This window comes from Candoia aspera, chromosome 2 (assembly GCF_035149785.1).
Source record: "Candoia aspera isolate rCanAsp1 chromosome 2, rCanAsp1.hap2, whole genome shotgun sequence".
Lineage (NCBI taxonomy): Eukaryota > Metazoa > Chordata > Lepidosauria > Squamata > Boidae > Candoia > Candoia aspera.
The window spans coordinates 246,566,746-246,592,271 of NC_086154.1; the positions used below are offsets into that span (position 1 = coordinate 246,566,746).

The 25,526-nt window shown below is 42.8% G+C and overlaps 1 protein-coding gene across 2 annotated transcripts in view; it reads left to right on the forward strand.

The window, feature by feature from the left end:
* Positions 1-25,526, forward strand: part of RICTOR (RPTOR independent companion of MTOR complex 2) — a 72,486-nt gene that overhangs the window by 37,435 nt on the left and 9,525 nt on the right. For both annotated transcript variants that reach the window (XM_063295730.1, XM_063295732.1), the window contains exons 25-34: positions 2,074-2,150; positions 2,234-2,312; positions 4,604-4,713; positions 4,819-4,906; positions 8,478-8,570; positions 9,901-10,007; positions 13,597-13,826; positions 14,862-15,888; positions 19,282-19,462; positions 19,722-19,806. In XM_063295730.1, the coding sequence (XP_063151800.1) occupies positions 2,074-2,150; positions 2,234-2,312; positions 4,604-4,713; positions 4,819-4,906; positions 8,478-8,570; positions 9,901-10,007; positions 13,597-13,826; positions 14,862-15,888; positions 19,282-19,462; positions 19,722-19,806 (2,077 nt within the window). The remainder of the gene's footprint in view (positions 1-2,073; positions 2,151-2,233; positions 2,313-4,603; positions 4,714-4,818; positions 4,907-8,477; positions 8,571-9,900; positions 10,008-13,596; positions 13,827-14,861; positions 15,889-19,281; positions 19,463-19,721; positions 19,807-25,526) is intronic.

Consider the following 25,526-nt stretch of genomic DNA (forward strand, 5'->3'; position numbering starts at 1 on the left):
GAAAAAGAAAACCAAGAGGGCAAAATGGCTGTCTGCTGAGACACTAGAAGTAGCCTAAGAAAGAAGGAAAGCAAAAGGCAGCGGTGATAGGGGGAGATATGCCCAATTGAATGCAAAATTCCAGAGGTTAGCCAGAAGACATAAGGAATTATTTTTAAACAAGCAATGTGCGGAAGTGGAAGAAGACAATAGAATAGGAAGGACAAGAGACCTCTTCCAGAAAAATAGAACCATCGGAGGTAAATTCCAGGCCAAAATGGGTATGATCAAAAACAAAGATGGCAAGGACCTAACAGAAGAAGAAGAGATCAAAAAAGGTGGCAAGAATATACGAAAGACCTGTATAGGAAGGATAATATCGGGGATAGCTTTGACGGTGTGGTCAGTGAGTTAGAGCCAGACATCCTGAAGAGTGAGGTTGAATGGTCCTTGAGAAGCATCACTAATAACAAGGCAGCAGGAGAGGACGGTATCCCAGCTGAACTGTTCAAAATCTTGCAAGATGATGCTGTCAAGGTGATGCATGCTATATGCCAGCATTTTTGGAAAACACAAGTATGCCCATCAGACTGGAAAAAATCAACTTATATCCCCATACCAAAAAAGGGAAACACTAAAGAATGTTCAAACTATCGAACAGTGGCACTCATTTCACATGCCAGTAAGACAATGCTTAAGATCCTGCAAGGTAGACTTCAGCAATTCATGGAGCGAGAATTGCCAGATGTACAAGCTGGGTTTAGAAAAGGCAGAGGAACTTGGGACCAAATTGCGAATATCCGCTGGATAATGGAAAAAGCAGGAAGTTTCAGAAAAACATTTATTTCTGTTTTATTGACTATTCTAAAGCCTTTGACTGTGTGGACCATAACAAACTGTGGCAAGTTCTTAGCGGTATGGGGATACCAAGTCATCTTGTCTGCCTCCTGAAGAATCTGTATAACGACCAAGTAGCAACAGTAAGAACAGACCACGGAACAACGGACTGGTTTAAGATTGGGAAAGGAGTACGGCAGGGCTGTATACTCTCACCCTACCTATTCAACTTGTATGCAGAACACATCATGCGACATGCTGGGCTTGAGGAATCTAAGGCTGGAGTTAAAATCGCTGGAAGAAACATTAACAATCTCAGATATGCAGATGATACCACTTTGATGGCTGAAAGCGAAGAGGAACTGAGGAGCCTTATGATGAAGGTGAAAGAAGAAAGTGCAAAAGCTGGCTTGCAGCTAAACCTCAAAAAAACCAAGATTATGGCAACCAGCTTGATTGATAACTGGCAAATAGAGGGAGAAAACGTAGAGACAGTGACAGACTTTGTATTTCTAGGCGCAAAGATTACTGCAGTCGCTGTTTGCAGCCAGGAAATCAGAAGACATTTAGTTCTTGGGAGAAGAGCAATGACAAATCTCAATAAAATAGTTAAGAGCAGAGACATCACACTGACAACAAAGGTCCGCATAGTTAAAGCAATGGTGTTCCCCGTAGTAACATATGGCTGCGAGAGCTGGACCATAAGGAAGGCTGAGCGAAGGAAGATCGATGCTTTTGAACTGTGGTGTTGGAGGAAAATTCTGAGAGTGCCTTGGACTGCAAGAAGATCAAACCAGTCCATCCTCCAGGAAATAAAGCCAGACTGCTTACTTGAGGGAATGATGTTAAAGGCAAAACTGAAATACTTTGGCCACATAATGAGAAGACAGGACACCCTGGAGAAGGTGCTGATGCTAGGGAGAGTGGAGGACAAAAGGAAGAGGGGCCGACCAAGGGCAAGGTGGATGGATGATATTCTAGAGGTGACGGACCCATCCCTGGGGGAGCTGGGGGTATTGACGACCGACAGGAAGCTCTGGCGTGGGCTGGTCCATGGAGTCACGAAGAGTCGGAAGCAACTAAACGAATAAACAACAAAATGCTTTTCTTGATCTTATAAATACTGTAGAATAACTAAATAAGATTAAATATGCAGGTTTGATTTTGATTTTGAATTGATGAGGGAGACTTCCAATACGACTATAAGTGAAATGTAAGGTACCATCTCCTAAACATCCCTCTTGTCTTCTCTTGTAGGCAAATCTTCATGCCCTCATTCAGATGAAACCAGCAGTTTCTCATCTAGGAGACAAGGGTTTGCTTCTGCTGCTAAGGTAATCATTTAATGTATTATTTCAGATGAAAACTTGCATTTGCTCTGTAAATATTTTTAAACAGTGGTGGCTTTTTTTTTCAGATTTTTGTCAATCCCAAAAGGGTTTTCCTATCTAAATGAGCGAGGCTATGTAACAAAAGAAATGGAGAAATGGCAGAAGGTATTTAATTATCAAATTGGAATCATTCCCTGGAACTTAGTGGTATATGTGCAACAACGATTATGTTGAGGTTTTATATGAGCCAAAGCCCACCTTGTTAGCAGCAAACATTAGGGACACAAGTGCTCACAGGGAACACTTTCAGTGCATTGATTTCAGAGCAAATTTAAATACAGGTAGTCCTCACAACCTTTTTGTTCAGCAACTGTTTGAAGTTACAACAGCACTGAACAAATGGTACTTACACCTGGCCCTCGACATTACTGCAGTTGCAGTACCCCTGTAGTTGCATGATCAAAATTCAGGTACTTGGCAGCCTGCCCACATTTACAACCACAGAGTGCGCTTCAACTCCCCCCACCTATCTCCCCCCCATCTGCTCTTTTGGCTGCTCTGCGCTCTGCCATCCCTGCCACCCTGCTCTCAGCTGCCCCTGCCACCCTGCGCTCAGCTGACCTGCACTCTGCCACCCCCGTCGCCCTTGCCCTTCTCTGCCCCTGCTGCCCTGTGCTTTGCTACCCCTGCCACCCTGCACCACCACCGCCCTGCACTCTGCCACCCCTGCCACCCTGCACTCTGCCAGGAAAAGGCTGCATGCAGCCTCAGGAAGAAGGCCTCGCAAAGGGGAAGAAGAAGACAGCAATGTTCAGCTGGGGACGGCAGGGTGGCCAAAAGGGCAGAGATGGGGGGAGATGGGCAGGTGGGGGGATTTTAAGTGGAGGCAAGCATGGCAGGGCAGGGAAAGCGTGAGGCCTTGGTGAACAATGGCATGGTCCTCACCTAACAACCAAAACCAGGACTATCGAAACTGTTGTTGCTAAATGGTGCCGTCATGTGATGTTTTGCCTAGTGATCTCATTGCTTGGTGATGAAAATTCTGGTCTCAGGGTTGTTAAGTGAGGACCAACTGTATCTGCTCAGCTGCTTCCATGTGACTTCTTGTGTCTGGAAGTGCTGATGTTTGGAAAGATTATACTTAATTTTTACCTTAGGTAATTAGTTTGAAGAAACTAATGGGTTTAGTTAGTGGGGCTAACAATATTTAGATTAAATTTTTAAAGAGCCGCTTCCTGGAGGGTTTGTAAGCAAGCTCAATTTACAAAGAGGTATATAGTACGTATGTAGAAATTCTGCAAGTACACCTTAAGAAGTAGCATTAATTATATTTAGTATTTAAATTTCTTTAAAATTGAATTTTTAAAAGTGTTTTTTGGAATACCACTCTTAGAATATAACCTTCTGGATCAGTATTTCTTAAAATGTGGCCCTAGGCCCCTGGGGATCCCCCAAGACCCTCTCAGGGGTCCATAGAATCAAAATTATTTGCCAGCCTATGCTGAAAAATAATACAATATTAAAATCCCATTAAACAATTGTGAGAAGCAGTAGTGGCAGCAAACATATCAGTTTTAATTTTTAATACGATAAATATAACCCATGCAAACAAAAGCTCTTTTGGGATCCTCCACAATTTTTGAAAGTGGAAAGGGTTCTGAGAGAAAAATGTTTAAGAAACACTGTTCTAGACTCTAGATTTGGCAGCTCTAAACTGTTACTTTTTATAGTAGTTTAATGTTAAGTGGTCAGGAAATTGATACAGTAACCTCTTCCTGTCTTTGCCAAGTTGTGCTTCTATATTAACAAAGTAAGATGGGCTTGAATGGCTCAGGCCTGCTTGGATTTTTTAAGCTTGCTAAGTTGCAGTACAGCGTTTGGCATTTTTCTTCTAATCCATTGTGAAGTGCTGCTTTCATATATAAATGTCTTGTGAGAATTTAAAGATTAATCTTGCAGACACTGGAACTGTGGTTTTCCTTTAAAAGTATTTTTGTTCAGTGGGCCAAGGTGTGCATAAGCAAATAAGAAAACTGACTTCTCTTGTTTCAGGAAAGGACAGTTTTTAGTTATTTTGCAAGAAGTAAGGTTTTAGATTTGTCTGAAGGTAAATCATGTGTAGTGTTGTTAACGATTCCAATTTGTTATAGAAAAGAAATTCATAGCTGAGAACCAAATAGGATAGTATTTGTATGGGATAGTCAAGCTTATTTTGTAAGATTGTGAACCTGATCCAGTGGGAATTACACTATATTGATCTTGCTCGAACTTGTTGTCTCTCACAGATACATATTTTTGGCAGCATTTTGATTGTAAAATCTGCCTCCAGTAGGTATTTTATCATAGTGGAATTAGGGAACGCTTCTTACTTGGGTCATGATATAGTGTGTCTATAAATATAAATATTGCTAGAGAAAATGTTTTTCTTAGGATCTCTGTATTCCATTATATCTTAGGAGTACAATTTAAAATACGTTGAGTTGATAGAAGAGCAGTTAAATGAAGCACTTACTACGTACCGCAAACCTGTTGATGGTGATAATTATGTTCGTCGGAGCAACCAAAGGTAGAATCTTGACTGATTTGTTAAAGCAATGCCTATAGTTGTTTAGTGGGTTTCAAAACTGCCATAATTAATTCAGTGCAAACCAGCCATTTTTCTTCCCCACAGATTGCAGCGGCCACATGTCTACCTGCCAGTTCACCTCTATGGTCAACTGGTACACCACAAAACAGGCTGTCATTTGTTGGAAGCTCAGGTGAGGAAATTTAATGTAGCTGATTCAAATAAGTTAATATTAAAATAAAATGCAATATTCTTTTCACTGTCATTAGCATTTATTTGCCTATTACTGGTTCAGAAGTGTGTAGCATAAGCCACGCTACAAGGCAATTTGGCTTTGCTTTCATAGCACTGGCTCCATAAGCAAGTCAGGAATTGTGAAATAATACATAAGGTTAAACAATTGCCAGTATTCCTGTATGCTTCCTTTCTTTTTAACTAAAGGGAATAACTGTTGAGGCGTATATAGAATTGATTTATAGGGCTGAGAAGAAATACCTCTGCTTCTTGCTTCTTGACACTTGGTATTCTAAGCCCCTTTTCTTTAGTCCATAGAAGTAGGGAGGTGGCCTGATAGCAGTGACACTGTTTTGCCTCCACCAAGACTTACTCCTGTCTATGCCTCTTCTAGGTAATAAGTGTATCCTTGTTTTTTAGGATGGGGTGTTTATTTCTTCAGACAAATTATAGAGCATAAAGGTAGTGAGAGATTCATGCTATAACATTAATGGCGCACCCTCATCAGTTCTTAAGAAATGTTTATTTTCCAGATAGATACCTTTTTACAATTGCTTTTTCTTCTTAAGATTTATTTCTACTGTTATAATATACAAAAAAGGAAATGAGGAACAGAAAGCTATATCAACCAATAAAAATAAAGAAAACAAATGACAAACTTCAATACCACTGCTCCCACCACCCCAACATGGTGAATGGTTATTTTAAAATTCTTTGTTTTTCAGTATGCAACTGTTTGGCATTAGTAACCAATCTCACAACCACCTGCAGTTTTATTACAATTTAATATATTTTGAGAACCCCTTTTCTGCAATTTTAAAAGCATCTAATGCATATATTTCATACTTCTAGGAATGGAACATTGTAAACCAAAGAGGATTCGTTCTTAATTGATAATTATTTATAAAAAACACTTACAAGGCAATCTCTTATCTGGACCCCTTTCAGTCAGGTTTCAGGCCCGGTTATGGGACAGAAATGGCATTGGTCGCACTTATGGATGATCTCTGGTGGGAGCGGGATGGTGGCAGTGCATCCATCCTCATTCTCCTTGATCTCTCAGCGGCTTTCGATACCATCGACCGTGGTATCCTTTTGGGGCAGCTCAGGGAGTTGGGGGTGGCTGGTGTAGTTTTACGCTGGTTCACCACCTTCCTCCAGGGCCGGTCCCAATCGGTCTTGATAGGGGAGGATAGATTGGCCCCACGGCCCCTCCTTTGTGGGGTGCCGCAGGGATCAGTACTCTCCCCTCTCCTTTTTAAGATCTGTATGAAACCGCTGGGCGAGATCATCCGTCACCATGGGATGAGGTATCATCAGTATGCTGATGATACTCAATTGTATATCTCCATCCCGGGTGAAGTAAGTGATGCTGTGACTACCCTCTCCGAGTGTCTGTGGGCTGTGGGGGCCTGGATGGGGAACAACAGGCTTCAACTGAACCCTGGTAAGACCAAGTGGCTGTGGGTTAATGGTTCTTCCGTATCCGGGACATTAACATCTCTGGTTCTGGATGGGGTTGCACTGCCCCAGACAGACCCGGTGCATGACTTGGGGGTCCTCCTGGACTCACGGCTCCTGCTCGAAGAGCAGATGTCAGCCGTGGCCAGGAGAGCCTTTGTGCAGCTACGTGCTATGCACCAGTTACGCCCCTTCCTGGATCGGGAGGCCCTTCAGACAGTCACTTATACCCTTGTTATCTCTCATATAGACTATTGCAGTGCATAGGGCTACCCTTGAAAAGTATCCGGAAGCTTCAGCTGGTCCAGAATGCAGCCGCGCGAGCTGTTTTTGGTGCCCCTAGAAGGGCACATATAACACCGCTGCTGCACAAGCTGCATTGGGTACCAGTTTGCTTCCGGGTCCAATTCAAGGTGTTGGTTATTACCTTTAAAGCCCTACATGTCATGGGGCCAGGTTACTTGAGGGACCGCCTCTTCCCATTACATCAGCCCATCCCACCCGATCGTGCAGAGAAGGCATGCTGCGGACCCCATCTCTAAGACAACTTCATTTGGCGGGGTCCAGGAAGCGGGCCTTCTCTACAGTAGCTCCCACCCTGTGGAACAGGCTGCCCCCGGCGGTGAGGTTAGCCCCATCGCTCCTGGCCTTTCAGAGGAGTCTGAAGATCTGGTTCTGCCGCCTCGCTTGGGGTGGAGAGGGGAATAGATCTACATGGGGATGGCCTGCTATAGACCACTCCTCCCACACTTGGACTGTTTTAGATTCTTTCGCCACTTGGACTTTTTATCTTTCCATTTATTTATATTATTTATTGTTGTAATTTTATACTGTATATTTTATTATTGTTGTTTTAATTGATTTTTGTAAACCGCCCAGAGTCCCCTGATGGGAGGAGATGGGCAGGGACAAATTAGATAGATAGATAGATAGATAGATAGATAGATAGATAGATAGATAGATAGATAGATAGATAGATAGATAGATAGATAGATAGATGGGAGGAGATGGACAGGGACAAGATAGATAGATAGATAGATAGATAGATAGATAGATAGATAGATAGATAGATAGATAGATAGATAGATAGATAGATAGATAGATAGATAGATAGATAGATAGATAGATAGATAGAATTTCATCCTGCGCTTTTCCCATGTGGCACAGCAGTGAGATGGATTTAAAGAGAATTTAAAGGAAAACATTGAATAGTCAGTATTGTTTACCTAGGGCAAACAGCCTTTTTCAGTTGATTGTACATAGCTATGAAAGACAAACAAATTGGCTGTTCCTATTCTTGCATTTTCCATCTAAGTATATGGTCATTAGGAGTCAAAAATGACTTGATGGCACATAATCAGTTCCTGCATTTGCACTTGTGTAACACTAAGCCAAACTTGTGGAAGTTTGGAAGTGATGCTCTTCATAGGATGAAGTGTTAGTCCCACATAGATCTTCAGATAAGTAATGTCATAATTGGAAGTACTCAGCTGGTTTTTTCATGCATGATTATTTTGCATTCATCCCCTTCCTCTGTTCTACATTATGATAAAATGCAAGATGCAGCTATGAAGCTACTATAAAAACACTGTGAAATGGTAGCATGCACAAGAGATGTGTGCGCTGAGCTCAGTTTTCAGCGTTGTTAAAACAGTTTTGAAGTGATTCTGAATGAAAGGAAAAGAGAATACCTCCCAACTTTTATAAACGAAGTGAGGAATTTGTGGCCCTCCAAACATTGCTGAATTACAAGGCCAGTGATACAGGATGCTGGGGAGCTTACATGTTCCCCAGCCCCTTTCCCATGAAATGAAACATTCTATTTACTAAAGATTGTACTGACATTCTCAGTTTAACATATTACCACATGTTTTATACTATGGTATTCTTAAAGAAATTATTAGCAGTATAAAATACTTTGTTTTTAAATAATATGACAAAATGCATTAAATACTTGTTTATTAACTTTATTATGAGCACTGCTGTAATCTGGAAACAGAATTTAATGTTGATAAATAAGTTAAATCTGATATATAAATTATACTGTGATTGTTCTTTTTGTTGTTTAGAGTATTGTTCCTGACCTGAGTTACACTGTCCGTTCCCCTATGCTCGAAAAATGGGAGGGGATTAAGCAACTAAAAGCTGCTCTTTGGGCACTGGTTAGTTAAAAATATTTACCACTTTTTTTAAGTATAGATTTCTACAACTAAATATCAATCAGTGGTTACCAGTTTATTTCTATTCTGAAATAAATTGCTTTATTTGTATAAAGCAAATAAATTGTAAATTGCTATAGAGAGGTAAAATAACATATTAGGGTTTGTTTATATTCCATTTTTCTACTACAAATGATGCTCAAAATAGTAGCTGATAATAAAATGTTAAATAAATTCTGAATGAAATGCACCAATAATATCATATCTGCATTTATACAGACATATGAACTTGGAAGAAGGCAAATTTCATGTCTGAATAAAACTATAATTGTCAGCAGAACTATGTTTATACTTCTAGCCTGGAATCTTAGCTGAAAGAGTTTAGGACTTTGAAACAGTCATTAAGAAGGCCCCTTCTCATGTTCCTCTAAGAGATTTTGAAGGAAGGCATGCAAATTATAAAAAATAAAAACAAATAGTTTGGGAGAATAATTACTTTTAAATTATGTCTGGCAATGGTAACTGCAGCCTTCATGGATTCTCCTTTTTGCAGTACTCAAGCCTCAGAGATTACATTGATCTATGTCTATTAAACAAATCAGTAAATAAACATTGTCAAAATTTGGCGCAAGCCATTGAACATTAGTAACTCTATGTTCTTGTTTCCAGTGGGAAAAATAAAAGGTTTCTTTAGCTTTCAGTTTGGTTTAATTATAACCGAATTACAAAGAAAAAATTAGGGCAATATTGCAAAATGTCATTGGTCCATCTCCTGGAAATAATTGGAAAACACACAGCAGCTGGCTGCCAAAATTATTTTACCATCATCATGAATAACACAGTTTTTTTCTGGTTAATAAAACATGGATGTCACATTGTTAGTAATCAAATTTACTGTTCTATCCACTTGACTTTGGGCTGTTAATCAAAGAAAGAAACTGTGTTGATCTCAAGGTTGAATCTTGGATATAAGTACCTTGTATTCTGTGGGTTCGATCCAACAGTTCCCATTACTTCTACAAAGGAAGATTCCTCTAGTGGAAGAAGGGAATTTTACAATTCTGTAATACCAGATTAACCATATTTCTCTACTGGTGATAGTAATGAAATGGATTAGGGAGATTTTAAAAGGCATATTCCTTGTGAACTTGAAAATTAGACTGTGATAAAGTGATGTCAATACTTTTAAAAGAATATCCATTGAGGGGACAAGTTGATACTTATCCAGGTAGAAGCAATGTAGCATTTATGCAAAATCTCTTTATAAATCACTATTTTACCTTTTGTCAATCATGCCTTGATTTTGTATTTGTTCACAAATATTTTATTTAAGGGAAATATTGGATCTTCAAATTGGGGGTTGAATTTGCTTCAAGAGGAAAATGTGATACCCGATATAATGGCACTTGCCCATCATTGTGAAGTCCTATCTATTAGAGGGTAAGTACAACTTGAAAACTGGAAATGCATTGCAAAGAGTTTGCAAGTATTTTATTTTGTTAGATTTTTATGAAATTATAGAGTTGGAAAGGTCCTAAGAAGTCTACCTTCTGCTCAGGGTAGGATCCAGTAGAGCATCTCAGATAGATGACCATCCAGCCTGTTTGAAGGCCTCTAGCAAAGGAGAGCTCACATTTCATAATGTTGTTATGGCCTGAGGCAAGCGCCATGGAGAACTAACCACTTCTTGTGGTGACCTGTTCCATTGGCTGATGATTTGTACAGTCAGAAATTTCCTTTTGATGTCTAGCATGAACCTGCTTCCTTGCAGATTTAATCCACTGATTCTGGTCCCGCCCTCTGAAGCTACAGAGAATAAGTCTACCCCCCCACCCTCCTGTATGACAATCCTTGAGATTAATATTTTCTCTTAGTCATCTTTTTGGTAGGCTAAATAACTCATATCCTTTAATTATTCCTCACAGGGTAGTTTCCAGACCCTTCACCATTTTGGTAGCATTCTTCTGATCTTGCTCCAATTTGTCACTATCCTTTTGAAAGATAGTGCTTGGAACTGGATAGAGAACTCCGAATGAGATCTAACCAGGACAAAATAGAACAAAACAATTGCTTTCTGCCATCTGGACTCCGTGCTCCTGTTAATGCACCCTAGGACAGCATTTTCTTTTTTTTTGCAATTGCATCACACTGCTGGCTGAGATTGTAATTGACAAGAATACCCAGATCCCTTTTACATGTACTACTGCCATACTGCCATCTCCCCTATCTTATTCCTGTGCCTTACATATTTTTCTTCCCTCATGCAGAACTTTAGATTCCTCTCTGTTAAATTCCATCTTACTCATTTCAGTCCACTGCTCAAATTGCTTAGATCTTTTTGAATTTTTTTTCTTTCATCTTGAAGTATTAGCTACCCCTTCCAACTGTATGTCATTTGCGCACTTTGTAAGTGTCTCCTAAATTTCTTCCTAAAAGTTAATGAAAAAAATTGTTGAACAGCATAGGGCCCAGGACAAAGTCCTGTAGTCTTCCACTGGATACTTCTTTCTAAGCTGCAAGAGGCACAATTCCCAGTTCTGGCCAACAGGCCACACACCATTGCAGCAAACAAAAGTCCCATCATAAGCCTGCGACTGGCCTCCAACCCCATTGCCATCGCCACCACCCAGAACACTTAGTCTCCTGCACTGCCAGTCAGGAAAACCCCTCTCAGCCAAGATCCTCCAGCATAGCCTCCCGCACAACTGCTATCCAACAGCCCCAGGACCTGAGTTAGGATCTCTAGTTTTTCCTGTTTATTTACAAATTCTATGCACTATTGCAGAAATACCTGAGGTTTTGAGTGGCATCTTTGGTATCTCTGTTGTATTTTCATGCAAAATTCTGAGCCTCCATCCTTGCCTCCTGTTTCTTCCTTCATGTTCTACCTTCTTGGCCCTAGTCATTGGTTACAAACTTAATTCTTACTCTCCTAGTTTTGTTCTAATTTAATGCCTTCATGACTGCCAAACACTTCCTTTCCAGTTGTTGTAAGAAGTCCTTCATGAAGGTAGCATAGGCCATTGTCATAGAATGGAAGTCCATCTTGGTGGCACTGTCTGCATAGCCAGTTGACAACTTCCAGAATCCATGACCCTCAACTGGAAGGATTGATGAAAAACCTACCAGTCCCTTCACTGTTCTATGCTAAGGCCCATAGCCTTCAGAGATTCTTTAATTGTCTCTTCCAGCTGTTTCATTAGGACTCACTTGACCTTTACAGTACTTTGTTAAAAGTATTGTGTTAAAAAAGGTCTGTTTTAAAGGGCACCTCACAACCATAAAAAGAAAATCAAAGTTGGAAATACAGGTAGTCCTCGGTCAGCGACAGTAATTGATACTGGAATCTCTGTCGCTAAGCAATGCGGTCGTAAAGCACAACATCACGTGACCACATCAGTTAGCAATGGCAATCCTGGCAGCCCCCATTGCTGTCTTTAAGCAAAAGTCATGGGTCGTTAAGCAATTAGCTCCTCATGACTTCCTGGCAGCTTCCAACAAGCAACGTCAATGGGGAAGCTGGCAGGAAGTTGTGAGTCTTGACTGGCTCACAAGCAGGCCGTTGGGTATGTAAGTGGCTGCTGCAGCCTTGCTGCTGCTAGGGCCAGGAGATCTCACAAGCTGCCCTGTGCTCCACTGCCTGCTGCTCACAAGGCAGGCCTGGCCCTTCTCAAAGCTGCAGCTGCACCAGCTGCAGCCACCCTCACTGCCCTGAATTCTATGGCCCCTGTTGCCCCGCACTCTGCCACCCCCAGCTGACCTTTGCTGTCTTCTTGCTCCCGCTGCTGACAAGGGATGCCCAGCCTGGCCCTTCTTGGGGCAGCTGCTGGGCATGTGAGGCCTTCTTTCCAAGGTCTCATGCGGGCTTCCTGAGGCCTTGCAAGGTTTCCTCGGGAAACCTCAGGAAGAAGACCTCATGTGGCCAGCAGCTGCCTCATGAAGGGCCAGGCTGGGCACGCCTTGTCAGCAGCGGGAGCAAGATAACAGCAAAGGCTAGCCGGGGGCGGCAGAGCACAGAGTGGCAGGGGCTGTGGAGTGCAGGAGACCAAAAGGGCAGAGATGGGGGGGAGATAGGCAGGTGGGGGTTGTTGAAGCACAACTTGCAGTCATAAATGCGGGTGGGATGCTAAGGGCCCAAATTTCGATCACGTGACCACAGGGATGCTCCAAGGCTGTAACTTTGAAGACCGGGTGTAAATACCATTTCTTCAGTGCTGTCGTAACTTTGAACGGTCACTGAAGGTTGTTAAGTGAGTACTACCTGTAGCAATTTGTTTAATCTCATGTGTTTTAAGTCTAACTTGAAAGTAAATTTTGTGTGGTGTTCATTAAGGATGTGTAAAACATTATACTTTGAAGTATCTCAAAGGTGTGGAATTACATGAAGTCATGCAATATTTTAAGCAATTTGGAAGGAGTTGGAGCTTAAGCACAGCTGCTCTGTTTCAAGTTCTAAATATGTCCAGTTTTCTTAGAACAGCCCATTTCATGCTCAGAACATTGTATAAATTTTTGCCCTTGAATCTTTTTAAAATGAAACATTTTGTGAACCCCTTGTGGTAATCATGCTTACATCTTCCTGACCTTCCTTGGTATTTTACTGTGTCTTGTTTACCATCTATTCTACCTCCAGTCTTTGTAATAATGTAGGAGATAAATAATTGAAGTCTGTAAGCTAAGCAGTAAAACAGTAAATAATTTAACTATTTAATAGTAAATAGTTAAAACAGGTATTCATTCAGGTGTAATTTGGCAAAGTAAAAGGGAAATAATTAAAACTGTTGATGTTATTCCCCATTTATTTAGTAATTCTGTATTTTTGTTGCATTAAAAACTTGAATACTGCAGTAAATGTTTGAAGTGTCTTCTTGGGAGCCACACTGAAGATTTTGGGGATCCATAGGCAGCCCTGGGCCAGCAAATTCAAAAGGAACAGAGAAAACATTTTTCTGTAGTCCAATTACATTGCATTCCTATTTAATTTAAATATATGATAGTTTTTCATTTTACTTTTGTTTTGAAAACACAGGACATGTGTCTATGTGCTTGGCCTAATAGCCAAAACCAAGCAAGGCTGTGATATTCTGAAGCATCACAATTGGGATGCAGTAAGACACAGTCGTAGGCAGCCTTGGCCAGTAGTCCCCGACGATGTGGAGCAGCTCTGCAACGAACTCTCTTCTATTCCCAGCACACTTAGTTTGAACTCTGAATCTACCAGTTCAAGACACAACAGTGAAAGTGAATCTGCACCATCAAGTAAGCTATTTGGCAGCAATAGTAGCTAATGAATGTCTTCCTCTTTTTTCAGAAAAACATGAGGGTGACCTTTTTCTTTGTATGTGCTTCATAATCTACAAGGTAGATTAGCTCATGCTAGCTCATAGGTCAACATATTCTCTTTTTCCTTTCTTCCTGTTGAGCAGAGATAGCTTAGAATCATGTTGTAAGCCAACTACAAAGTGCTGTAAGGCTGATTTGTAATTTTGGTTTATTGCGGACAAGAAACATAGTTCCAAATTGCATTATGCTAAATGATGCTTACTGTTAATCCAGTCATAAGTTAGTAAAGGGGTGGGCAGACTTTATGCTTGTGAGATGTAGTTCTTGGTTGGTGAATTTAGTTCACTTGTTTTGCTAATAGTAATCAGTAGTTCCTTGAGCCAGAAAGACACCCAGATACACACCACTGTGAAGTCATTTTTGGAAAGGATAGTTTAGTTTTTCAAGAACTTGAGATCAACATTGGGCCAGAAAACATTTATATAATTAGCAGTTGCTTGCTTTTTAAGAAGTAGATTGCAAGTATGTGGCAGATCAAGATTGGGACCGTGATACAGGAGCTAGTGGGGCTTTTAACCTATGCTGGGATCCATTTCCAGCACAATTTACTTTTGAAAAATCATTTTTTTCATTTGTTAATTGTGGGATCGGTGTCAGAAATACATGAAAATATGGATCTCAAATGTATGTTTAAATAAGAGCATTTATGTAAAAGTTTAAATTGGTGAAGACAATTTCATAAATGGTTGTAATAGTCAATATGCTCAGCTGAGATCCAGGTATTTTATTGCTGAATTGGAGGAGGAAATGTCCTAGGCTATAGGCCTAATTGTAAAATGATATTGGTAAATGTTTCCTTTCAACTCCAGGAAACTGTTATATTCTTCTGCCTTTTATAGTATGTAAGAAATCGCCTGTTGCTTTCATACAATATGCAGCTTCTTTGCAGAACTAGCTGTAGTTACCCAAACTGTCATGGATCAAAAACATGAGCCTTTGCTTTCATTTCAGGCATGTTCATCATGGAAGATGACCGGATTGGCAGCACCTCTACTAGCACATTTTTCCTAAATATCTCAGAAGATGCGGAACAGAATCTCTATGACCGTACTGGGCCCTTGAAGGATAAGGATCGCAATCCCTTCCCCTTTTTCTCCTCCCGCAGGCTTGTCAAGAATCGCATCTTGAATTCGCTTACCCTACCCAATAAAAAGCAGAGGAGCAGCAGTGACCCTAAAGGAGGCAAGCTGTCTTCCTTAGAGAACAAGATGGGCTTAAGGCGAAATCGGACAGTAACAGAACCTTGCAGCAGCATGGATTTTACACGGGGGGATGATTTTACCACGGTGTTCAAGGTTCCTAAAATTCACACTCTGAAACTAGAAACTTCATTTGTTGGGAGCAAGCACAGTGAAGATGCAGATAGTACCCCAAGTATTGGCGAAAATGACCTTAAGCTTCCCAAAAGTCTTGGCCATGAAAATCATAGGGAAAACACCAGCCGAGAGAGACTGATAGAGGTTTCAACACAGACTCATTTCAAAAGCCGTAGCTTGAGTTTCAATACAGATACGACTACCAGTGGAATAAGTTCAATGAGCTCAAGCCCTTCCCGAGAGACTATGGGAGTGGACTCTACCAATATAGACACTGACTGTGGGAGCTTAAGCACTGTGGTGAGTACCAAGACCATTAAGACCATTCAGTGTTCAACCCCACAGTCTAACCACCTCCCTCTGTCAAAATCAAATTCTGTCTCCCTGGTACCACCAGGGTCTTCGCACACTCTTCCTCGGAGAGCACAGTCACTCAAAGCTCCTTCCCTCGCTACTATAAAAAGCCTGGCTGACTATAACTTTAGTTATACCAGTTCCCGAGATGCTTTTGGATATGCGACACTGAAACGCTTACAGCAGCAGAGGATGCATCCCTCTCTGTCACATTCTGAAGCCCTCGCATCCCCAGCGAAGGATGTGCTCTTCACAGACACAATCACAATGAAGTCTGGTAGCCTAGACTCCCGACTGACACCCAACCGGTAAGTTGGTCATCTTCTGCTTTTCTTCACTAAAGTTGGGTTATCGTGGGAGATAAATTGTTTACAAGGAAATACTGTTCCCTTTGTTGTCCTGGTGCATTTTGAGGAGCATCTGTTTTTCAAGATAAAAGCTTCTTCTCCTGAAGCAGCTGTAAGGGGTAAAGATGGTGAAGGGAGAATTGAAAGGTGAAAGGTCCCCTGTGCAAGCGCCGAGTCATGTCTGACCCTTTGGGGGGATGCCGCTTTCGCAACATTTTCTTGGCAGACTGTAGCAGGGTGGTTTGCCATTGCCTTCCCCAGCAAGCTGGGTGCTCATTTTACCGACCTCGGAAGGATGGAAGGCTGAGTCGACCTGAGCTGGCTACCTGAGAATCCAGCTTTCGCTGGGATCGAACCTGGGTGGTGGGGAGATTTTCGGTTGCAATACTGCTGCTTACCACCCTGCGCCACACGCTGTGAAGGGAGAATTAGCATTGCTTAAACCAGATAGAACAACTGTCTAATTGGTGGATTCCAGTTTCAAGGCTGGAAAAGACAATAAAAAATCCATTGACTTAAAAAAGTGAAAGGAAAAGGAATTAAGATTTAAACATCCAGGTTAGTGTTTCTCAACCTTGGCAACTTTAAGATATGTGGCCTTCCACTCCCAGAATGCCCCAGCCACTGGGAGAAACACTGATCTAGGATTTGATTTCTATGTTCGGTAGCAGACAGATCTTGTGAATGTACATGCCACCTTTCTTGTCTGCAGTGAAACAAATTATCTAGTTCCGGAATGTGGAATGGAGCTTCTGGAAAAACAGAGGTTTATAGTTAAAAAGGGCTTGAAGTCTGCCCCAATCTGAATAGCCTTGCTCATAATTCATTTTTGAGTGAATTAATAATCTTCTTAAAATGCTTTTCTCTAATGTCAGTAAAAGGTACAGCATTTGGAGTAGTTACCCCTTATTTGTATTTGCATTTAGGTTTTTAGCTGTTCTCTGATCATCTTGTCTTTTAGAGGTATTAGTAGCTCATGATTCCAAGTGAATGAAGAATGGACTAGGAAAGTTGGGGATGGTAGTGGAGCTATCTTTTGGTCATAGATTGCATGGAGTGGCTGTTTGACACTTATTGTAGTAGCAGATATTTTCATTGTGAAACAGCAACCATCTCCTACTTCCCTGTGCTAGCCATTGTAGTGGAATGAATGTTTTTAACATCAGATATATTGAATATTGGGCATAGGCCAGTGGTTTCTACATTTACTGAGCCAATTTAATAACCCCCTCTCCACATGTTAGTAATTGTACTTTCGGTATCTGCTGACTGAAATAAGACATAATGAGAAAAAACTACTGTGATTTCAGTAATATGTTTAAATGAGTTTCTATTTTATTTATCTCAGCAGCATCCACATACAATTGAAAAACTGTTGTACATATATGTGAGTTCATTCAGTCTAGAGGAGGTTGTCATTATTTGCACGTTCAAGGGAAGAAAGCTGGCAGGCCCCTAAAATGGTTCAAAAGGGCGGTGACAGCACATCCCCTTATAATCACTCTCTCCCTATTTCGCATCAACATCCATATTTTCAAAAAAGAACAAATGAACTAAATAGCAGAAAGATGTTTTAATGACCCCCAGCCCCGTGGGGGGTCATTAAGACCCTTACCCATGTCTTTCTTTTCTCCTTTGGGTGAGGAATCCTGTTACGCATACTTAGGCAAGAAAGCATATCCTCCCTGGTTTGTTCCTGGGGGCCCAGTAAGCTGCAGCAGATGCAGACAGTATGGGGATTCTGCAGAGCCAAGTAGGTCCTCTGCACTGGACCGTTCAGACAGGTGCCAGTATACAGTATACATATGTGGCAGTGGCTGCCAAGTAGGCTCAGGGTCCTTCACTTCTGGGGATGTTGGTGGCGTGGCTGGAGGGGCCACATGGGTGGACCTGAGAGTGCTTTTTCTGCTTTGCAATATGGCCTCTTTCTCTTACTAGTGAGGAAAGAGGCTAGAGGAAGGTACAGCACAGTTCTGTAGGTTGAGGCTGAGGGATACCAAATTTATGGAGAAGCTACAGCTCTGGTTGAGTAGCTGCCAGCTCTGGGCGGCAGGGAGAATCGAATAGGGACATATCTAAAGCAAGTATGTTGTTTGTGGGGTGAGAGCATTTATGGGCAGCTTACAGAGATCAGAACAGTATTGAGAAATAATAACAATCAGCCTCATCGTCTTTGGCTGATGCTATATGTTTATCTGTAATTTCTATACATTTAACAAGTAGTATGTTATTTCATAACCTGATCATAAGTGGAAAAAATAATAGTTCCTAGTTGTGTCACTCCTTAACTTAAACGATTTTTTAAATTCTTAGATGCAATTCATTATGAAAATGATTAAAATTCAAATCCCACTCTCATGTAAATTGCTTGACTGACAAATGAGCTTGTTACTCTGAAGTTCATAGTGATATATATGAAAATGCTGACAGCCTGCTTTGCTAATTAGGTACTCTTTATAATTGCCTATCTCCTCAATAATTTGTTTAAATTGAATAAAACATCAATATAAATTGCTTTGAACTGAGCTATTAATGCCTTACCAAGTTATATTCAGTAATCAGAAAATGCCTCTCTTCCAACTTTTTAATAAGACAGTTCATTGTCACCTTTACTTGGCAGTAATGAATAAAAACTAGAAAATTATTGAGAATCAATTTAGGAAGGGTTTTTTCAGTGAGTGATAATTTACCCTTAACCTGAAATCTTAACATTAGTTAAGTTGCAATCAGCCACTACCTCTGGAAGAGAAGTAATTATCCCAGAATGATCATTTCAGTAATCAGATGGATTACTGGACTATTTTAGATACATTTGAACTGGTCCAGAAGAATTGAAAAATAGTAACCAGTCTAAATTAGCATCTAAACTGAAATGAAGCTAGAGAACAGGTGAACCTAAGCCAAAGTGGAACCCAAATTTACCTCTTCAGAATTAAGATACTTTCTATATAGCAGTAGGGCCTCTGTGCAGTGCGGCATGTGCTTCAGTTGCCCTAAATAATTTTCTCTTGAATAATTTAGGGGCAGATAAATATTAAGCAATAAATATGTACTTTTGTTTGTTTCTTCAAGTCTTGGTGACTGCCCAGACTAGTCCCTGCAGTTTTCTTGGCAAGATTTTTGGAAATGGCTTGCCATTATCTTCTTCCTAGAGCTGAGAGAGAATGACTGACCCAAGGTCACCTAGCTGGCTTTATGCCTAAGGCAGGACTAGAACTCATGGTCTTCTGGTTCTAGCCTGGTGTCTTAAGCATTACACCAAACTGGCTCTTGCACTAAAATTAGCCATGGTATTTTAAAATATAATAAAGCCAAGACTGTGATTCTAAATATGTTCCTTCTATGCTGTTATAGGTTCATGAGAGCTTTAAGCTATGCATCATCTCTAGATAAAGAAGATTTATTAAGTCCTATAAACCAAAATACATTGCAACGTTCTTCTTCTGTTCGTTCCATGGTGTCTAATGCTACTTACGGTAGCTCAGATGATTACATTGGACTTGCTCTCCCGGTTGATATCAATGAAATATTTCAGGTATGTGCGCAATATTTTTGTCTTAATGAGGGAATTAGGCATGTTAATACTAACTACTGTGATGCTGTTCTGCATGAAACTCTTAATTTTATCCATAGCAATAAATAGAGACAAGTGTGCATGGTGCAGTTACAGGAATATTGTTGAATGTTAAATACCTAACACTGTTTTCTGTAGCTACCCAGTTCATATATTCCCAGAAATAGCTACTGTTTTTAAAACTTTGATCTGCATACTTTTTCACTTTAAAATATTTCAGGTAAAGGAAACCCCCTATTTCCAGAAGAAAACTATGCCTTCATTTGATGATCGGGGCACTCGAGTCTTTGCCCAGGATGCTGCAGGTACACTTTCTTTTCTCTTTTGGCTTATATGGTTGCCCACCACTTCTGCTAAACTATCCACCTCCTCCTCTAGGAAGAAAGAGATCATTCACAAGTGCTGATTTCTAAGCCCTATGATTTGAAATATGACAGTCATGCTTCATACCACAGACTTCAAGATTCTTACTTCCAAGGGTATATTGAAAGCATATTGTGGTTTACACTCAAAAGGAACTATCTTCATACAGATAAAAAATGAGACATGGGGAGGTAATCCATGGTAGGACATTTCTCCATAAAGTCTAAGACACAGTATTATGTCACACTAGCAAAATATGCCCCAGCAGAGGACTTGGCCTGTGTAATGATTGCCTATCCTAACAGAGTCAGACTCACAAGCAGGTACTTAATGACATCTGATTTATTGTAAATGTTACGATGTACCAGCAACATTGGAACGGTGAACATGACATACCGCCCCCCCCCAAAAAAAACTAAGGAGCAGGTTTCATAGGATAAGCGAGATGAAAGCATCTAACTAAAACAGGAGACTGAACATCACGTGCAGCCACCCACTCAGGGTGGGGGAAATGCTTCCACCGAATGAGATACTGCAAGGTGCCACGAAGCCTGCAAGAATCAAGGACCTCCTTCACCTCAAAATGTTGCTGTCCGTCAATCATAATTGGCACAGGAGGTGTAGGTTGCAGATGCCACGGATCGGAGTGGTTGACAGGCTTGAGCAAGCTGCAATGAAAAACAGGATGTAAACGTCTAAGATTGTGAGGCAAATCCAATTTAAACGTGACGGGGTTCACAACTCCCACAATGGGAAAAGGACCAACAAATTTAGGAGCCAATTTTTTTGAGGGCTGAGGAGACTTAATGAACTTGGTGGAAAGGTAGACCTTATCACCAACTTTGAAAGCAGGTTGAAGGGCTCGTCTCTTATCAGCATGCAGTTTGTAGGCGGACTGGGCATCTGCCAACGCTTGTTGAATAACTGGCCAGGAATCACCTAGGTGCGCAGCCCAATCAGAAGCAGAACAGGGCGGTGTTGTGGGTTGAGGTAAATCAGGAATGGGAACAAAATCCCTGCCAAACACAGTACGGAAAGGGGTGTGCCCTGTGCTCTGATGGATGGCGTTGTTGTAAGCCACTTCAGCAAAAGGCAGGAGATCAACCCAGTTGTCTTGCTGATAGTTGACAAATGCCCACAAAAATTGTTCAAGAGTAGACTTAAGAGCCTCTGTAGATCCATCAGTCTCCGGATGCGATGCAGTGGACAATGCTTGCTTAGTGCCCACCAGTTTCAAAAATGCCCGCCAAAACTGAGAAGTAAACTGTGTTCCGTGGTCTGTGACCAAGCGGGAGGGGCTCCCGTGAATCCTGTAGATATGGACTAGGAATAGCCGGGCTAATTGCTGAGCAGACGGAATGGAGGCACAGGGAATGAAATGGGCTTGTTTGGAAAAGTAGTCCTTCACCACCCAAATCACAGTCTTTCTCTGACTAGGAGGCAGTTCAACAATAAAATCCATGGAGATCTCCTCTCAAGGGCGGGAGGGACTGGCCACAGGCTGCAGCAAGCCTTGCAGTTTGCCCCCCTTCCGTTTAGACATGGCACAGATAGGACACGAAGCAACATATTCTTTGACATCCCGTCTCAATGTAGGCCACCAAAATTGGCGGCGTACCAGGTGTAAGGTCTTCACGAAGCCAAAATGACCAGCAACATTATCATCGTGAGATCTATTCAAAACCTCCCTTCACAAACTGTCAGGGACATAGAGGCGGTTCTGCTTCCAAGCGAAGCCTCTGTCAAAGGTAACATTGTCTCTATTCACTTGCAACCAAGTGTCAGATTTCAGTTCGGAGAGAAACTTTTGTTGCAATTGCGAAGGAACCGCCGGCCGTCCACCAGCCGGTGAAAATGAAGCTGAGGGCAGCTGCGCACGAGTCTGACTGCGAGTGACAGCTTGCAATCCCAACTGGGGTTCCGTCCACAGTGTACCCACAACGTCAGGCGCCTGGACCGAATCCTGGGGCAGGCGGGAAAGCGCATCAGCCAGGAAGTTTTTCTTGCCCGGAATGAACCTCAATTTGAAATCAAAGTGACTGAAAAATTGAGCCCAGTGGATCTGCTTAGGACTGAGTTTACAGGGCGTACTGAGCGCTTCCAAATTCTTATGGTCAGTCCAAACTTCAAAAGGACATTTGGCCCCCTCTAAGAGGTGGTGTCATGTGCCCAAAGCAGCCTTGACTGCAAAAGCCTCTTTTTCCCAAACATGCCATCGCCTCTTCATCTCAGAAAATTTGCGGGACAAATACGCACAGGGTTTCAGGCAGCCTGCAGCATCCGCCTGCAACAAGAGTGCTCCAATTGAGAAATCGGAAGCATCCACTTGAACCACAAAGGGTCTAGTAGGATCAGGGTGTTGCAGAACTGGTTCAGTAGTGAACAGGCTTTTGAGTTTGTCGAAAGCCAGTTGGCATTCAGGCGTCCAATTGAGCAATGCTCCCGGGTTCTTCACCTTTCGTGTGTCCCCCAGCCCCTTCGTACGTAACAAATCAGTGAGAGGTAATGCAATTTCTGCGAACCCCTGAATGAACTGGCGATAATAGTTGGAAAAGCCAAGAAAACTCTGGAGCTGCCTGCGAGTGCGCGGGCGCTCCCACTCCAGAATAGCTTGAATCTTTGTAGGGTCCATTTCAATACCTTTGTCCGAAATCCTGTACCCCAAATAGTCAAGCTGAGTCTTATGAAATTCACACTTAGACAGTTTAGCATAAAGCTCAGCCTTTCTCAGTTTGCTAAGTACTTGCTTCACCAAGCGCTCATGTCCCTCCACCATTTCAGTATAAATCAAAACATCATCCAAATAAACCAGTACCCCTTTGAACAAATGCTCATGTAACACTTCATTGATCAATTGCATAAACACCCCAGGTGCCCCCGCCAATCCAAAAGGCAAAACCTTGTACTGGAAAGAGCCCAGAGAACAATTGAAAGCAGTTTTCCACTCATCCCCCTCCCGTATACGGATACAGAAATAGGCTTCCCTCAAATCCAGCTTAGAGAAGATCTTCCCCTTGGCCAGATGTGCTAACATGTCTTTTATTATTGGCAAAGGATATTTGTTTAATATCGAAACTGCATTTAATCCACGGTAATCTGTACAAAGTCTCAATGTCCCATCCTTCTTCGCTCGAAATAAAACGGGGGTGCCCACTGGCAAATTAGCTGGTTCAATAAAACCCCTGGCCAAGTTTTTGTCCACAAACTCCAGTTCCTTTTGTGTCATGGCATAGATTTTTGGCTTGGGTAGTTGTGCATCTGGGACTAACTCTATGGCACAGTCAGTTTTTCGATGAGGTGGGAGTTGATCCGCCTCCTCCTCACCAAACACATCTGCAAAACTCTGGTATTGCTCCGGCAAGCCTTCCAGTGGGGTGGCAGCGAAGTGCGGGGTTGCTGCCGCCGCCCTCCCCACTGCAGCCTGCGGAGCATCGTCCTCTCCAGGGGCTTGATAGAAACCATCCCCAAAAGTCAAAGTCCTGTGCACCCAATTTATATACGGGTTTTGCTGGACCAACCAAGGAATCCCCAGAATGACCAAAGGACCCCCCACAGGCACCACTACAAATGGCAGCCCCTCACAGTAGCTGCCCATTTGCAATGTCCGTGGAATGGGTGACTGGCTTCCCCCCCGCCGTAGAACCATCCAGCTGGGTAAAAATCATGGGACGTTTTAACGGAAACCTGGGTAACTCCAAAGCAGCCACCACGTCAGGGTGCATCAAGCAACGTGAACACCCTGAATCGATCAAAGCCCACACTTCAACAGTTCTTGTGCGGGAGCCTAGAACTGTCAGTGTGGGATAGTTGCCACTCACCGAAATGTGGTCGCGCCCTTCCTCTACCACCTGCCCAGCGGCGCCCTTTAAAGCAGGTGGCTGGCGTTTCCCGCTGCCTGGAGCAGATTGGGCTCCCCCTCGTCCCTGAACTAAGGGACTTCCTCTGCCTCGGTCTCAGCCAAAGCCGCCTTCATCTTCCTGGGTAAAGAGGGAGATTTCACTGACGACTTTCCCGGACGTTCCTCGGTCTTTCCTTTCGGGCACGCCGCTGCTCGGTGACCTTCCTTCCCACATCGGAGGCATTGTCCCTTCGCGTAGCGGCACTCTCTCTCCTCTTCCCATGCACGTTGCCCGGACTTTCCAGTGGGTGCAGCGGTGCGGGAACCCTTGCTGAGCTTAGCATATTTCATCACCCTTCGGTGAGCAAAAGTTTCTTGGGCATGCTCAGCCTTCCCTGCCAGCTGTATCCACTCATATAAGGAGTCCGGATCATCTCGCCCAAGTGACCACCTTAGGACCTCCGTATTCAGACCGTCCTTAAAAAGTTCTATTAAGGTGGATTTGGACCAATCCTCAACTTTCCCAGCCAAAGCCTTAAATTCCAGAGCGTAGTCTGCCACCAATCGTGGCCCCTGGCACAGTTCCTTCAATGCCCGTTTTGCTCTTTCCTTAGCTAACGGGTCTTCAAAGTGTAATTTTAACGCCCACAGGAATTCCTCAAACTCCTCTAACTCAGGGGCCTCTGATCGACACAACTGCACGTACCAATCGGCCGGCCGCCCCTTGAGCTTAGTGGCAATGGCATTAATCTTGGCCCTTTCTGAACGGAAGCACTGTTCCCAGTCGTCCATATAACTTCTTGCATTGGTAAGGAAGAATGACAGCTTGGTTGGATCTCCATCAAACTTAACGGTAAAGTCCTTTATCCCCGCTCTGGGCGGCCCCTTCGTCACAGCTGGACGATCGGGCTTCCTCGTAACCTCCAAGGATCTCCGCTCTCGAGGAGGGGACCTTGAAATTCTCACCCTCGGCGCTCTTACTTCCTCTCGGTGTCGGGTCCTACTCCTTTCCTCTGGGGAAGGTGGGGGCGAAGAAGGAGTCGAGTACCTATGACTGGACTCCTCTCTCCTCCTCTCTCGCGGACCCCAGTCCATGGACATTTTTCGGAACATAAATTCTAAGGACTCCAATTTAGCCTCCAGCAGTTTTATACGATCAGGGGTTTGGGATCCCTCCTGTTTCTCTTGCCTCACCATGGTTGGGGACAACGGGTACCGCTGCTTCCAAGACGTTCTTGACGTCCCGGGTAGGGTCCCTGTGTCTCATCCCAGGTGATCAACTCGCCTGGTGACTCGCCGGTCGGTTCAGGGGCTCTCTTGGCTCCAGCCTCCTCGTCCCCTAGGCTGAAGCTCGACCCCTCCCGAACTTCTGAAGTCTCTCTAGTGGGGACTCTCTCCGTTCTTACTGCTGTAGAATCGGGTTCCCCCTCACTCGACTCCTCGCTTTCCACAGCTTGTGGATTTGGTTTGCTCTTCGCTAGCACTTCCCCTCACAAAATAAATCTGGAAAGGGGCTAACGGAAGAAGTTTTTAGATTCTCAGCTTTATGTAATGATTGCCTATCCTAACAGAGTCAGCCTCACAAGCAGGTACTTAATGATATCTGATTTATTAAAGAATAGTATGCAAATACAGAGAAAGCTGAGAATGAATAAAAGCGCGCCAAATACAAACTAAAAACCCTCGCTTCAAACATAATCCCTCCCCTCACCCTGCCGTTGCAAACTCCCCCCCCCCCCAGGTGCTGGTAACCGCTTGAACTGCCATCCTGGGAAAGTCACCTTGAACACACGAGATAACCCAAACACATTCCAACCCAGCAGC